Genomic DNA, 14,136 nt, shown 5'->3' on the forward strand with positions numbered 1-14,136 from the left:
TCTTTCTATTGCTCAGTTGCTCAGTAAAAGGAAGTATAGTTTTGAGTATAAGATTTATTTCGCTTGATGCAGGAATATATCTATATTTGTGGTTTATATCTGCATCAAGCAAAGTAAATACCAACCAAATAAAAAAGGTGAGAAATGAGGACTTTCCTTTTAAAAATGAAAAATTAAATTAAGACTTTTAATAGTCATCTAAAATTCAGATTTATTTCCTATGTGAATAGTCACAAAATTTTCCCATTAACGAGTATTTACGCGCAGTAAATCCATGAACGATAAAATAGATGGCACTGAAAACAGGTTTTACAACAATATTGAAATACTAAGAGGAACAAGGAAAGGATTTAACCACTCGTTTCCTTTATTTTTGCGGTATTATGGCATGTTGCAAAATAGTCCTGTTGACTCATACATTTCAATTATTTTGAAGTGCTTCAAAAATGGAGGCAACGTGCAATGCGTTCGTCGTCGGTGTGCAGACCTACTACACCCCGGCAATAGTTTTCATCGGCGTCTTCTGCAACCTGCTGAACGTGCTGGTGTTCACGTGTACGCGCCTCAGGAGCCGCAGCTCCAGCCTCTACCTAGCGAGCCTGGCCGCGTCGGACGCTTGCTTCCTCTTCGTACTCGGCCTCTCCTGGTGGAGCGATAATTTTGGTGACGCGGTCCTCAAAAATTTTGGCTGGTGCCAGTTCCTCTTGTACCTAAGCGTCACTTCTGGTTTCTTCAGCGTCTGGATCACCGTCGCGTTCACCACTGAGAGACTGGTTGCCGTGAGGTTTCCCCTGCATAGAAGCTATATCTGCACTTTTTCCAGGGCGAAGGTCTGAGGTTTTACTCCAATTTTAGTTAACTCCACAACTGGCGCCCGCTAGGCCAATATTTTTATTACTCGATGATGCAGTCAGAAAATTCCGATATCTTTTCTTTTTTTTAACAATGTATTGAAACCAGCTCGTCATGAGCAGAGGTTGAAAAAACAAAATGTTTTCTACTAATTAGAGCTTTGTGAGCTTAAAGGTTTTTCTTAATTTTTGCAAAGGTATCTACCGATTTTCACATTATGAAAAAATTGGATTGAAAACAAGTCATAAAATATTTGATGCTAAAAATATTACTAAAAAATATATAATTTGTAAAATATGTCCCAAAGTGAGATAAATATTTGCAATTTTGCCCAGATGCATGGCCAATATATTTTATACAGATTTAGACGCTTTTCAAATGGTCTTTGACGTATACGATGGTTTTCAACGGTTCTAATTATGGTTCAAATAGCTTAAAATTGAATCATTCCTGCTCATTGAAGGTCAAATGCCCTTTGGAAACTCAGAAAAAAACAAGCAGTCTAAAGTTCATATAGCCTGATTTACTATTCTTATTCTTTTATATATATTTGTTTAATGAACAGAAACACCTTTATTTAGGTTATCCGCACTAGAAGAATTGATTTTTTTGCCAAATTTAATTAAAATTCTGTGGATGACGTTTTGAGAGTTGAAGCTATTGATAATTTTATGCGTTAAAATTGATTAAAAATCAACTAAAAAGTTTATGTAATATTGTCTGCAGATCATCATTTTGGTCATACTAGCGTTGTCTCTCCTCTGCAATCTGTACACCCTATTCACAACGGGCAAAGAGGATCCCAAACAAGGCTTTGTTTGCGATATGAAGCCACAAACACTTCAATATCTAAAAGGTATCTTTGTGGCCGACCTAATGCTGTCGCTGGTGATACCGCTGGTTATGATCTCAATAATGAACACGCTCGTCGTGCAAAGCCTTGTGCGTTCCCGGAGTCAACTTAAATTTAACGTGACTGCCAGTTCAAGCAATGCTGAGACTATAATGATATATTCAAATGACTCATCGTCACGGAACATGGTAAGTTGAGATTTAGACTATTTGCTGATTGAATAAAAACATAATGTTGAATTGATATTGATATTCCAATTTTACCCGTTCGCGCGAGAGCCATATCCAAATTTTAAAGTTTTCCCTCCTGACCGTATAAGCAAATGGGAAATTTCAACTTCCTTTGTTCAATTTTGAAATCTTTCAAAAAATATTATGTTATAAGGAGTCAATTGAACTTCAGGATGAAAAGCCAGAAGTCAGCAGTAATGTTCCAAATCATAGTAAGATAAATTAATTTTCTTTTTTTAGAGTAGCAAATTAAATATGTATTTCTTTTTAATATAGCTCCAGATGTCGTCCAACGCTGTATCAGCTCGTCCAAGAGGGTGCAAAGGAGTGTAACAAATATGATGCTGCTCATTTCCATCTCGTTTTTAGCCCTGAGCACACCAAGGTGAGTTGTCTTTTGATTGATATACCCTTGATAACTTAAAAAAGTCCAGCTACATCGTTCGTCTGCTGATAATATTCTCGACAAAAGACGAAGCAGAGAAAAACAACCTAAAGTGCGTACAAAAGCTATGCATGTTGATGTATTTCACTAATTTTGCGATAAATTTTTTGCTGTACGCTTTTTGCGGCAAAGCTTTTCGACAATGCCTCGTAGAGATTTTAATGAAAATGTACAAGTGCTGTGTTGGGAATGTCATGAAATGTTTTCGTTGCAATTTAAACAAATGATTAAGTTTCTTAAACATGTGTAATTTCCTATTTTGCTTACTGTAAAAAATTCTAGATCTTTACCAATTTGTACAAATTAATTCTATTATAAATAATTTAATCCTAAAGTGTTGAATGTCAATCACTAACTCCGATCAATGATTAAATATTAAAAAATACATTTACAAAATGCGCCTTTGACTCTTAGTGTTTTACGTCCTAGTGAAATACGTTGGCAAAAATGGAAAAATAATTAATTTTTTTGCCATTTTCCATCAATCTGCTTTTATGCGCCAACATTCAGTCACTGCAATGTTTGTACGTTTCTATTAGTTTAAGAGCTCATTAAAGTTCAGACGACAGTGTGTAGGAGGAACAGCTGCACTTCTCATCCCTTGGCCCGTCGAGTTTTGGCTTGATTCCGTAATTGCTCTTCTCCTTTTTCTCCTCCTCCGAAACCACGAATCTCCACACCAGAGGATGCAACAGTTTGACGTCTGGCTTCGTGTTCACTAAGCAAGCTGAAATATATTGCTATCGCAATTAGCAACTAGTTACACACACGTTGTCCTTCATTTATACCTGTCAATGTGCTTATCACGAAACCAATAACCATCGTGACGCAGCAAGAGAGAGCTCCGTAGTACATGTAGGAAATTGTATACAACTTGTCTGGCCATTCACTGAAAAATAATTTATCAGTTTTTTAATTTTTTTAAATTTGAACACAAATACGGTTGACATAATAATGTCCTAACTTTTTCTAACATCCTGGTTAAATTGTTTGATACTCACATGTCTGGTTGGACCGGGCTGGACGGGGTATAAGTATATCTAGCCCCCGGGAAGTGTCCGCTGATGGTTTTGTTTGTGCCGTAAGCCGACTCAAACCAGGGTTCATTCGCGCAGTTTTGGTCGGACAAGGGCAGGTAGGGTGGCTTGGCAGTCAGATTGAGCGCCCCGTACGTGATCCAGATTGAGAGAGCGTGCCCGCAGAGCATGCCCACAACGGCGCCCTGTGCGACAGTTTTATTATTTTTTAATCAGGTCCTAGACAAGAGTTATTTATATACGTATTTGTTTGCCCAAGGAACGAAGAGCGCGATGAGGAACACGCCCAGAAGAGGGCCTTGAATGGCGCCGACTAGGGTGAAGGTGGTTTGGATGAGCCCGGACATGTTGCTGACCAAAAATCCCAGGCCAATCATCATGAATCCGAAAATGAATCCTATTTATTCGGAATATTAATTAACGCTATTCATAAAATGGATTCAAAATTTCCACCTAAAGCTTTTGTTATGTTCAGCTGCGCGTGTTCGTCCTTTTTACTGAAGTAGGACAACTGACTGAAAAAGTCTTGCCATACCACAGCCGCCATTGAGTTCAGCAACGAGGAGACGGAGCTGTTTAGAAAATAATGAGTTAGGGTTGGGAATTTAAGACAGTTTTTTTACCAAAGAGGACCATCTTTAGATGGTTTTGAGGCCAATTTAAATTAAATCTTGAGACAAATGTATACCGTTTACCGCGTTTATCTCATGAGATTTAGACGATTTTTAGCGGTTCGACTCGATTTTGGGCTCTGAAGATGGTTATATAAGATGGCTTATAACATTCGGGATGTGGCGTACAAAAATATGAAAAAGGATTGACTTAAATCCTAATCCTGAACATGAGAATAAATTATTAAATACCTCAAGGACGCACTGACGAGACTGGCCACGAAAAGACCAACGAGACCCGGTGTGCCTGAAAAATAGCGAAGCACAAAATATGGGACGATGGCGTCTTTGTTCTTGATGTGTCCAGTGAGCACGGGATCGCACTCGGCGTAGTTGGCGAACACCACTGCGCCAGCTATCCACCCCAAGCTGACCATCAACGTCAGCAACGGAATATTCAGCAGCATCGTCCTGCAATGAGTAAAATTCAAATAGAAGAAAACAAGGATAACGCTTCCGCATTATTATACCAGACAGCACTTTTGAGAGTGGACGTGCTACAATATCTCTGCACGGAGGTTTGATGGCAGCCGAAAGTAGCCGTCGTGTTGAAAAGCCCGCCGATCACGCAGATCAGGGTTGTGTGCCGTAAAAACGGATTTGGGTCGAAACTAGTAAGCAAATATACAAATTTTGGTATCGTATTAAAAAGAGAATATTTACTTTAAAAAATCCAGCCTGCCGTGCTCACCGCTGATTCTGAATGCTTCACCAAGACCGCCGATTCTAAAGGCACCGATAGCGATGATGGCCACAAGTCCCCCGAGCATAAGGACGCCCTGCAGGACGTCAGTCCACACGACGGCTCGCAGTCCACCCTGAATTTGAAATTTGGCTTTTTAAATTATGTTTGATTTTTTTGTGTAAAAAATATGCAAGAAAATTAGTCATAAAATTCAAATTTCCATAAGAAAAATCTTCTAAAATATCCTACACGCAAAATATTGACAATAAAAAAGGTAAAATCTTTAGATATATTTTTGGAAAGTTTAGTTCAAAACGTCTAAAACCGTCCAAATTTTGAAGACGATTCTCAAAACTTCCTCTGATTGAAAAATACGGGTCAAAAATCGCAATTAACAATTGTAGTACATATGCATAGTCATTTTTATGTTTTAATCACATAAACACTTCCACGCTATAAATTAAACTATTTTAGGAAACAAAAAAATGGTGTAGCCCTACTGATGATTCAAATCTAGAAATTTAATTTAATTTTAGACCACTCTAAGTTCGGCAATCAATTTATTTTATTTATTCATGATTTATAGCTTACGATCGCTGTGTAAAAGGTGCCTATGAGTCCGATGCTGACCATGGAGACCCAATAAGGAAAGCCGGAGACGGTGTGCAGGGCTATGGAGGGTGCGAACACCACCACTCCCAGGTAAAGCATGGACTGCATCGCAAAAGTCAGCGAGGCCAGCAGCCGGATCAAGTAGTTGTCGAATCGCAGCTCGAGATACTAAAAAACAAATCACCAAAAAATTGACGAGCTGTCATGTCATTATTGTGCAATCAAATTTCAATTCGTCCTGGTGGCGTAAAAATCGCGCATGTGTTCTTGGTGTACCCGTAAAAAGCGCGCACGTGTTCTTGGTGTAACCGTAAAAAGCGCGCATGTATTCTTGGTGTACCCGTAAAAGTTGCGCATAGCTCCAAATCTCAATTTTACAGGAGAGAGAAAAAACTGTTTCCCCACTACAATGCATGGAGCACATCGAAGCTGTTGCTGTATTTGAATGCTGTTATTAGATGCACAAATGGTGGCTTACAATTTTTATCAAAAATTCACGAAGCAAAGCCCAAGTTCCCACTTTTCAAATAGGCTTTCTTCCGAGACCTGCATGTTTTAATAAGAAATTTCATGATTTTTCTTCAAACCTAGTGCCTAATTATATACTTTCCAACATTAGCTTGTACTTTAATCATGAGCGATTAATTTTTAGTTTTCGGAGATTTTGCATTTCAAAAAAACATGACATTTTTTAGGTCAAATGTCGTTGTCATTAAAATAGATTTTTTAATCTAAACTCAAATTTGAGAATGAATATGTCGACATTTTTAATTTTTTTCATATCCATTTTGTAGAGCACAAAAATTTAAGTTAAAAACGTAAAAATTTAAAATGGCATTTTGTATCATTTTTTTTATTAAAAAATGAGAACTTCGAAAAAACTTGTTTTTCAAGGTTAGTAAAAAACGATGATCGACCAAATCTCGACTTCTAATCATCCGAATTTCAAAAACCACATACCGTTAGACTCGTCTTGACATCCCTAAGTGCAATAAAGTGGTATGATTCCCACCAACCCCCAACCCCCATTTAACCCCCTTAATAACGTGAAATTTAGCATTTTTTCGGCCTTTTCAACACCTTAGCACAACGTTGACGAGTAATTGTCTTCTTCAAACCAATTTAGTTACTTAGTTCACTTCAATACGAGTCAAACGATACTTAATTTTTGAAATTAGGACCACTACAACCTGATATTTGGGTGACACAAAGTTTTTTATTAAGACGCGGATGCATTAAAATGCTCGATGAGCACCAAATCTCGAACTAAACACAAAAAGGTGGTCCTATTTACAAAAATTAAGTACCGTTTGACTCGTATTGAAGTGAACTAAGTAACTAAATTGGTTTGAAGAAGACAATTACAAGTCAACGTCGTGCTAAGGTGTTGAAACGGACGAATAATGCTAAATTTCAGGTAATTAAGGGGTTAAAAGGGGGTTGGGGGTTGGTGGGTACTATACCCCTTTAGTGCACTTGGGGCCGTTAAAACAAGTCTAACGGTATTCGGTTTTTTCAAAATCGGATGATTGCAAGTCGAGATTTAATCGATCATCGATTTTTAGCAACCTCGGAAAACAAGATTTTTCGAAATTTTCATTTTTTATTAAAAAAATGAGGAAAAACGCCATTCCAAATTTTGACGTTTGTAGCTTAATTTTTTGTGCTCTACAAAATGGCTATGAAAAAAAAATTTCAATATATTATTCATTTTAAAATTTGAGTTTAAAATCCAAAAGTTAATTTTTATGACCTTGATCTTTGACCTACCACTTTGAGGTCAACATAAAAGCTGTTTGCCATGTTGAAACGAGTTAAACGTTTATTAAATTTTTGTTATAGTACACCCCTGAGCAAAAAGCTTTGAAGTATGCTCAAATAATTCCCAGATTGTGACCTTTGAACATCCGCGTCGAGTTTTTGGATTGATTATACCCCCAAATCTCAGGTTCGAACCAACAGAATTAAAAAATAACCACCGCTAAATTCCAACGGTGGTTAGTTTTTTCAATTCTAATGAATAAAACCCGAGATTTGGAGTTGCAAAACTATCTCAGTATTGTCATCATGCGCGTGTATGTGGGCATTCTGCAAGAAGTAGTTTTCCTTTCTTTGTTTCTCATCATCCTTACAAGCTGCTCTAACAGAAGTATTGGTATTGCATTTTATTTTACTAGTTTTCATGTATTATACCTTTAACATACTTCATTCACATTACCAACGAAATTATAAACAAAATGAATATTATGAGAGGTGCATGAGGTATGCATGTTTACGCGGCTGCCGGCTACTATCCTTACTTATTGGCGTTGTCACTAGATGATGTTCCTGCTGTCAGAGGAGCATAATATTTGGATGGGGCATGTAATAGGCGCCAAAAATTTAAAATTTAAAAAAAAATGTGTTTGGTAACCCACTGTTACTTACGCACTTTTTCAGATGCGCAACTTTACACATGCGCGCTTTTTACGGGTACACCAAAAACACATGCGCGCTTTTTACGGGTACACCAAGAACACATGCGCGATTTTTACGGCACCAAGACGAATTAGGATTCGTTGCGGCGGACAAAAAGACGGCCGCGGGAGACGAGAAGTGTTATTATCACTTGCTCAACACGTGCAATTTCACGCCACGGCTGCGGGCAAAAGGTTTCGTCGCGGCCGCAAATGCGAATCCACGCGACTGCCGGTTCGCAGCCTTCGATTTCCGTGCATCTGGAGCGTGAATAAGTGCGAGTTACTCTAAAAAAGTTAAATTTTTACGCTGATCAGGCGTTGCATTTGCCTTCGAGGACTTTGTGCCGTAAATTCGTTTGTTAACTCACTTTCTCTTGAGCCTTTGCAAATGCAGAGGTTGTTGACTCGCGCTCTTAACACCTCAACAGAGCCTTGTGCAATTAATATTCTGTGTCAGCTCCGTATATGGATTAAGATTTGTTCAGGGAAATCTCACTCTAACCAGAGGAAAGAGTTTTTTACATATATCTGGAGAAAAAAGCGCAGGATTCAAACAGATAAAATATATTCTGAAATTTATCAGCATCAAGTTAAAATTTTTAAATGTATGCAGTTGGGAATGGAGAATTGACTACCTCGTACGCTGAAGTAAGCTTCAATCGATAAAACGTTGGTACGAAGATGTAGGCGACCAAGGGAAACGCAATAATGTTGCTGTACATCGCCTCCCACAGAGCTGATCCATGGTAACTGAATTCTGCTGGGACACCTGCAAAGGAAGACATTTTTGGACATTTTAAACAATAAATTGAAAGCTTTTATTAGGCTGTATCAGTTTTAATTCGATCTGCACTGTTTAACCGTTGCTAATCAATTTCAAATACAAATTAATTTTACGACAAAGGATGAACATTTTGTTACAATAAATGTTACTGCACAAATTTCTTTTTTATATTTCCTGAAAATTAAATTGAAGTGTCAGTCATTTGATTCCAAACTAATTATAAACATAATATTTTTCAATTAATCGTGTAAAAAAATTTTTTTAATAATAATTACTGCAGAATAAATGTAGAAAAATATTTTGATTTTTCCTACATGCTCGATCAATGTGCTTCACGAATAGTTCAGAGCCCTTTTAAAAAACACCGGAAAATTTAGAGCTAAATTATTTCTACCATTTGTTGGTCCTCTTATATAGAATACCCATTGTCAAATTATTCACGATACTTAGATAATTGCGACATACTTTCGCGATCGAATCAACAATGAAATGTATTTCAATGGCCAATAATTTCACGCCTTTACATAAGAGCGTTTAAATGCGGAGGCTGCCGCTGCTTTTTTTTGCATCATCGGCGGCACGGCGAGAGAGTTCGTCGGATTGCATGCTTTCATGAAGCAGCGTATTATTTAATCTGTTAGGTGCGCTTAGAAAGCCAAATGCACGCTCTAGGCTGCTCTCTTTGACAAACAATAAATCACGAGTGCTTCAAGCGATAATGTTGTTACACAAGACAAGTGCGCGCTCTGGTCACACGGGAATATAAAATCATTATTTGTAAACTAATGCAGCAAATAATGTTGAAATGCAAATTGTGTATTGCAAATGAAAATGCAAATGATACATGTATTTTTCTTGCTACACATTCTCAAAAAGGGCTGAAATTATTTTAATTCCTGAAACATAAACGAATTTTAACAGCTTGGGTTTCTTTCGCAGCAGCCTTGTAATCCTTTTGCACTCACAAAGGAATTGCATACTATGTAATTAAAGGTTGAAGAATTTAAATGAGGCTCATTTTCCACCTTGTTAATTTTCATTTGAATAAATATGGAAGGCAGCTCAGTAATTAATGTTCTTTACTGTCGGATTATTGAGCTGACACATTTTATGCATTAATGCACATAATAACTTAGTTGCTTGATATGCAAGGGCCGGTGCGAATACTCAATCGCTAATCATTGACCTGAAAACATGCAGCACTCGATATGGCAGCGTTTGCATACACGCTCATCCATTCATCGCAGTTTGTTGCGCAACAAAGCCAGATGGATGCAACTCACCTTTCATCGTGAAAGCAGATCGGCATGCATTTAAATTAATTCTGATGGTGGTTAAATCTCATATTCTATTTAAAGTTCAAACCTAAATTGGCAATGTTTTTGACGTGATAGTTTTCAGATAAAATTGATTAATCCATCGCACTTCTGATTGTATATTAACTATTTTTTATTTTCAGCTTGACTTGATTTTATGACTGCTATCGCCGCTACATGTATTCTCAAAAACATGATTACTTTTTATAGCAACACCTCCTACCTATAATCTTATGTCAAAATATCATTGATTAAATATGGCTATGCAAAATCTACTTGTGTAGATTTTGCATAAGGAGGAGTTACCTCAATTCATTTTGAAGAAAGAAATTTTGTACAATGGCGAATCCGTTATGACGATGGGGTCAGAATGTCTGTTAGTCAAGTGTTATGTAATTGTTTGACTTTGGACAAAATGCGAGTCACGCACTATTGCTAAAAGTCGGCACGTGTGCTTAATCTATGAAGCGGTATTAAAATTACCCAAGTGTTTCGCAGAATTAACTAAACAAAATTTCATTAATTATCCTACACTTTTAAAACATCAAAACGTTGACAGTTACAAAATTAATCATAAAACAGTAAATAAATTTTTGTATAGTTCTTGCAGAAAACGAGAAAGGAATATGTTATTGGAGTCTGATATTTGAAGAAAATTAGTTTGAAATTAAAAATGAATCTTTGAAAATCCAAAACCTATTAAGAATATAGTCTTTTGTAGCAGTTTTTTTCCAAAATTAGAAAGTAAAGTTAAACATAATTTTGATATATTACATTAGTTTTCTTTGGTACGTTGTCACCAAATAAAGTAATGCTTTTTATTTTACGAAGAAAACTTAGCGATTTTAATTTGCAAGATTAAATTATGGCTTTGTCGGTTGCTTAGTTTCCATTTGTTCCATTGTTTAGACTCAAACCATTTTTAATCATATAAAATAGAGCAATTTTTATATTTGATTTAAAGCCTTAACAAAAGTTGCAGTCTAGCATTCTGCATACCGAATTGAACAACCCTGATGATCTGATAAAATTATCACGTCAGAGGAGATTGCTTTAATCCCTAAAATCCTCTATTTTATACCTCCGGTGCATCCCGACGAAAAGCAATTATTGCAATTATGATAATTTTTCCCATGCTTGGTTTCAAGGAAGAATACCGTCACACGTTCTGAATTTCAAGAAGGAAACTCCGCACTGGTGACATTGAATCGAGTCTGCTGACTATGAAGATAAACAGAGTTAAAAACTATTTCGCGTGCATGCAGCTGCTAGTAGATAACCTTTGATTTTCGCCTCTTGTATTGTCTCATCTCGTCATGTCTCAACGTTTGTATAATCGCCTGTTGCGGGCGCGCTCACTGTGTCCGCGGGCCATTGTCTACATTGTGTTCACGGACGCGTGCGATTTTTGTGTCGAAGAACGTCGCTGTATTATATTTGCAAAAGGCCAAAAGAGATTCGCGGAATTAATTTTATAATCGGATGTGTATGTTACCTGGACGATGAAATTTGGAATTTTCTAACGAAAATTGCTCTCATCAAATAAATAGTTTTGTTTGGTAGCAAAACATTTTCGCTTTCCTAAAAAATATTTGCAATTTATCTATCATTTTCTTCTAATTATGGACTAGGATGAGTTTGTACTGTTAATTTTTTGCAATTATCTGCTACATCCAATGAGCCCAACTGTTTCGTTTAAAGTAAAGCCCCTTGGCTCGCATTCCCAAGGCATAATTAGGAGTGTAAAAGTGGGAGGAGATAATTGAGCAGATTGGGAATCTAATACTGGCTGACCAGTGTCAGAGATGATAGCAAAAAGTGGTTAGTTTAGTGACTCGAAATTCTCAAATAGCTCAACGGGATGGGAGGCTCACCGGCGCAGACTCGCCTCAAGCTGGTTTGCCCACCTTTCCAGCGGCTTTACGGATAAATGTCTTTTTTTACGATGAATAAAAAATACTTCAGAGCAGGGAGATGAAAAGATTGCAACATTGAGCCCAAGAACTTCTGTGGCCACTCGGACCACTTGTTCCATGTTATCCACTCGGCGGTGTTATTGAGACCTGAGACCCTGTGCTGAGCAGAGGTTAAAATAAAAGTGGATATATACTGAAAAATTCTTAAAAATAATATTTACTTTCACTCTAAATATGTTTTTAAAAATTAGAAATCAACTACAATTTTCCCAGGTTACTGTTTAAATTTCTGAGAAAATCAACTCTAAAGTATGCATGCTAATCAAACGATGAGCACTGTATCATTACTGATTATTTTGTCAGAGGGGGAATTTTACTACATAATTTGCACACCAACGAGATCGTAACGAGACGAATAAAAATCAAACAAAATAAACTCCATTGATAAAAACTGTCTAAATTTTCGAAAATATTTGCTAAATTATGAAATAAAACTGTTATACTCAGTACTAGTTTGATATTTGCACATTGTTGAGATAATTATTCAAACTAACAATACATACATATAACCAACTGTTAATGATGCGCAGGCCTCATGTGCTTCGCTTTGACTTTAATCGATATGCTGCTTGAGAGTAGGCTGCGATTAAATTTTGACCAATGTAAAATAGAATTAGGAACATAATTATCGAAATTATTTTTTTTAAATCTACTTTTGCGTGGTTCCAAGTCTCTTATTCCTTTTAAAAGTATTTTTTTCAGCAAAGTAAAGCACAGCCAATTCGGAAGAGAATCTGATGCTTTGTATATAACAAGTAGAAAATCAATTTTTTTTAACTTTATTTAGTATTCACTTCCATTAAAATATAAAAATTTTAAAAAGATAAAGTTGGAGTAAAACAATATTATAAAGATCAGAAAAATTATATAGAAAAACTATAAACAGATTATTTATTCATCTGTATTTACATCTACTTAGATGATTTTAACACTAATTTTCGCAAAAGAAACCAGTATAACCCTTAAATTTAAATTATTAATTTTCATCATAAAATTTATCCTTTTTTACATCCAACAAAAATTACATACGCTTAACTTGAACTGTTAGCTGCCGCGATTACTGACCAAGGATGAGGATGGCAGAGATGTAGCTGGCGAGGAGGGAGATGGCCGTCGGCAAGAGAGGCATGCTTCGGCCGCCAACGAGGTAGTCGGCCGTCGACTTCTGCTTGCGGAAGATGGCATGATAGACGCCGATGAAGAGCGAGCCGCCCAGCAGGCCGATCAGCACGACATAGTCGACGGCGCTCATGCCCGTGGAAACGGCAACGGAGTCGTCGGCACCCATGCTGCTGCTGCCGCCGTCCAACGCAGACTGCCACCTGACTTTTACTCGCAACCTGCTCCTCGCGAATATTATGACTCTCGCTCGCTCACTCGCTCGCTAAGAGTACAAGTAAGAAAGAAACAGTCAATGGAGGTTAAGGCCGGTGCCGGACGCGCGCCTACCGATTGTTGACACCTGGGAACACGATGAATGATATTCACTTTTGGGTCCCTGATGCTGGTTATCAGTGGCATTGGCCGTGCTCTAAATTTGGTGCGGATTCAATGCTTTTGTGCGGCATCCATGAGGTTACGACCGGTTGCGGGGCCTTCCATATCGTTGGGCTTTATGAAATAATGCCAAGGCGATTACCCACAGTCAGGCCCTGTGACCGGAATTCAGAATTCCGGTCACAGGCCCTTGAAATTTCAACTAGCAACGGTTTTCCCAAAAGATTCCATGTTTCCAGTCCATATTTCAGAGAAAATAATGCTGTTGTCATTTTTCAGAAATCATATATATAATACATTTTCATTGTAACAATAATGGGGTATGGAGTTGCTTGAATTTGGAATGGCCAAAATAAAGAAAAACTGAAGGCTTGCGATATATACGAAGAGCCCGAAAATAATATGCTTGATCTATAGAATATAGCGTGATGTACATCTTAAATAGTTTTGAAATTTTAATGCGTATCTTTGTATCTCAATGAGAGTCACATATATACGGGGGACATGGGTTTTGAAGTCAGAGTGCCAATAAAATGTAATTTTTGTATTTCTTCGCTTTTTACTTAATATTATTTCAAATTGCAGAGGCTGTGTTAATCCGAAATAAATATAGATAGCAAACAAGAAAAAAAAATTAAGACCAATTTCAACATTACATAATTGGGTGTTTCTAAAAACATAAAGGCCAATGTGGTGAGATACGCCATATTAAATATAAA

At 37.1% G+C, this 14,136-nt stretch overlaps 2 protein-coding genes across 4 annotated transcripts; one reads left to right on the forward strand and one right to left on the reverse strand.

Annotated features, from left to right (window-relative positions):
• The first annotated feature begins 281 nt into the window (after positions 1-281).
• LOC135946104 (thyrotropin-releasing hormone receptor-like) lies at positions 282-2,607 on the forward strand. 2 transcript variants are annotated; one of them, XM_065494158.1, is made up of 5 exons: positions 288-830; positions 1,579-1,893; positions 2,090-2,147; positions 2,212-2,320; positions 2,370-2,607. In XM_065494158.1, exons 1-5 carry the CDS (start codon positions 447-449, stop codon positions 2,605-2,607), a joined length of 1,104 nt encoding a protein of 367 aa, XP_065350230.1. In that variant the 5' UTR covers positions 288-446. The 2 variants fall into 2 exon arrangements, with proteins under 2 accessions (XP_065350231.1, XP_065350230.1); XM_065494159.1 differs by having other exon boundaries at positions 282-830; positions 2,212-2,468.
• On the reverse strand, positions 2,608-13,257 carry LOC135946103 (sodium-dependent multivitamin transporter-like). 2 transcript variants are annotated; one of them, XM_065494155.1, is made up of 11 exons: positions 12,986-13,257; positions 8,480-8,613; positions 5,365-5,553; positions 4,752-4,906; positions 4,559-4,699; positions 4,281-4,499; positions 3,871-3,989; positions 3,660-3,814; positions 3,382-3,602; positions 3,169-3,269; positions 2,608-3,107 (listed from the first exon to the last, which is right to left on the reverse strand). In XM_065494155.1, the coding sequence occupies exons 1-11, from the start codon at positions 13,206-13,208 to the stop codon at positions 2,932-2,934; spliced, it is 1,833 nt and encodes a 610-aa protein (XP_065350227.1). In that variant the 5' UTR covers positions 13,209-13,257; the 3' UTR covers positions 2,608-2,931. The 2 variants fall into 2 exon arrangements, with proteins under 2 accessions (XP_065350227.1, XP_065350228.1); XM_065494156.1 differs by lacking the exon at positions 12,986-13,257 and adding an exon at positions 9,147-9,257.
• Between the last annotated feature and the right edge of the window lie 879 nt (positions 13,258-14,136).

Source organism: Cloeon dipterum, chromosome X (genome assembly GCF_949628265.1).
Source record: "Cloeon dipterum chromosome X, ieCloDipt1.1, whole genome shotgun sequence".
NCBI lineage: Eukaryota > Metazoa > Arthropoda > Insecta > Ephemeroptera > Baetidae > Cloeon > Cloeon dipterum.

Excerpts from the sequence above, each read along its gene's own strand:
- LOC135946104 (XM_065494158.1), top strand. The coding sequence starts at position 447 with ATGGAGGCAACGTGCAATGCGTTCGTCGTCGGTGTGCAGACCTACTAC. Across the intron at positions 1,894-2,089 it reads ACTCATCGTCACGGAACATG|GAGTCAATTGAACTTCAGGA; the intron begins GTAAGTTGAGAT and ends TTATGTTATAAG. Across the intron at positions 2,321-2,369 it reads TTAGCCCTGAGCACACCAAG|CTACATCGTTCGTCTGCTGA; the intron begins GTGAGTTGTCTT and ends AAAAAAGTCCAG.
- LOC135946103 (XM_065494155.1), bottom strand. The coding sequence starts at position 13,208 with ATGGGTGCCGACGACTCCGTTGCCGTTTCCACGGGCATGAGCGCCGTC. Across the intron at positions 4,500-4,558 it reads ACTCTCAAAAGTGCTGTCTG|GACGATGCTGCTGAATATTC; the intron begins GTATAATAATGC and ends TACTCATTGCAG. Across the intron at positions 3,990-4,280 it reads CTCGTCAGTGCGTCCTTGAG|CTCCGTCTCCTCGTTGCTGA; the intron begins GTATTTAATAAT and ends TTTTCTAAACAG.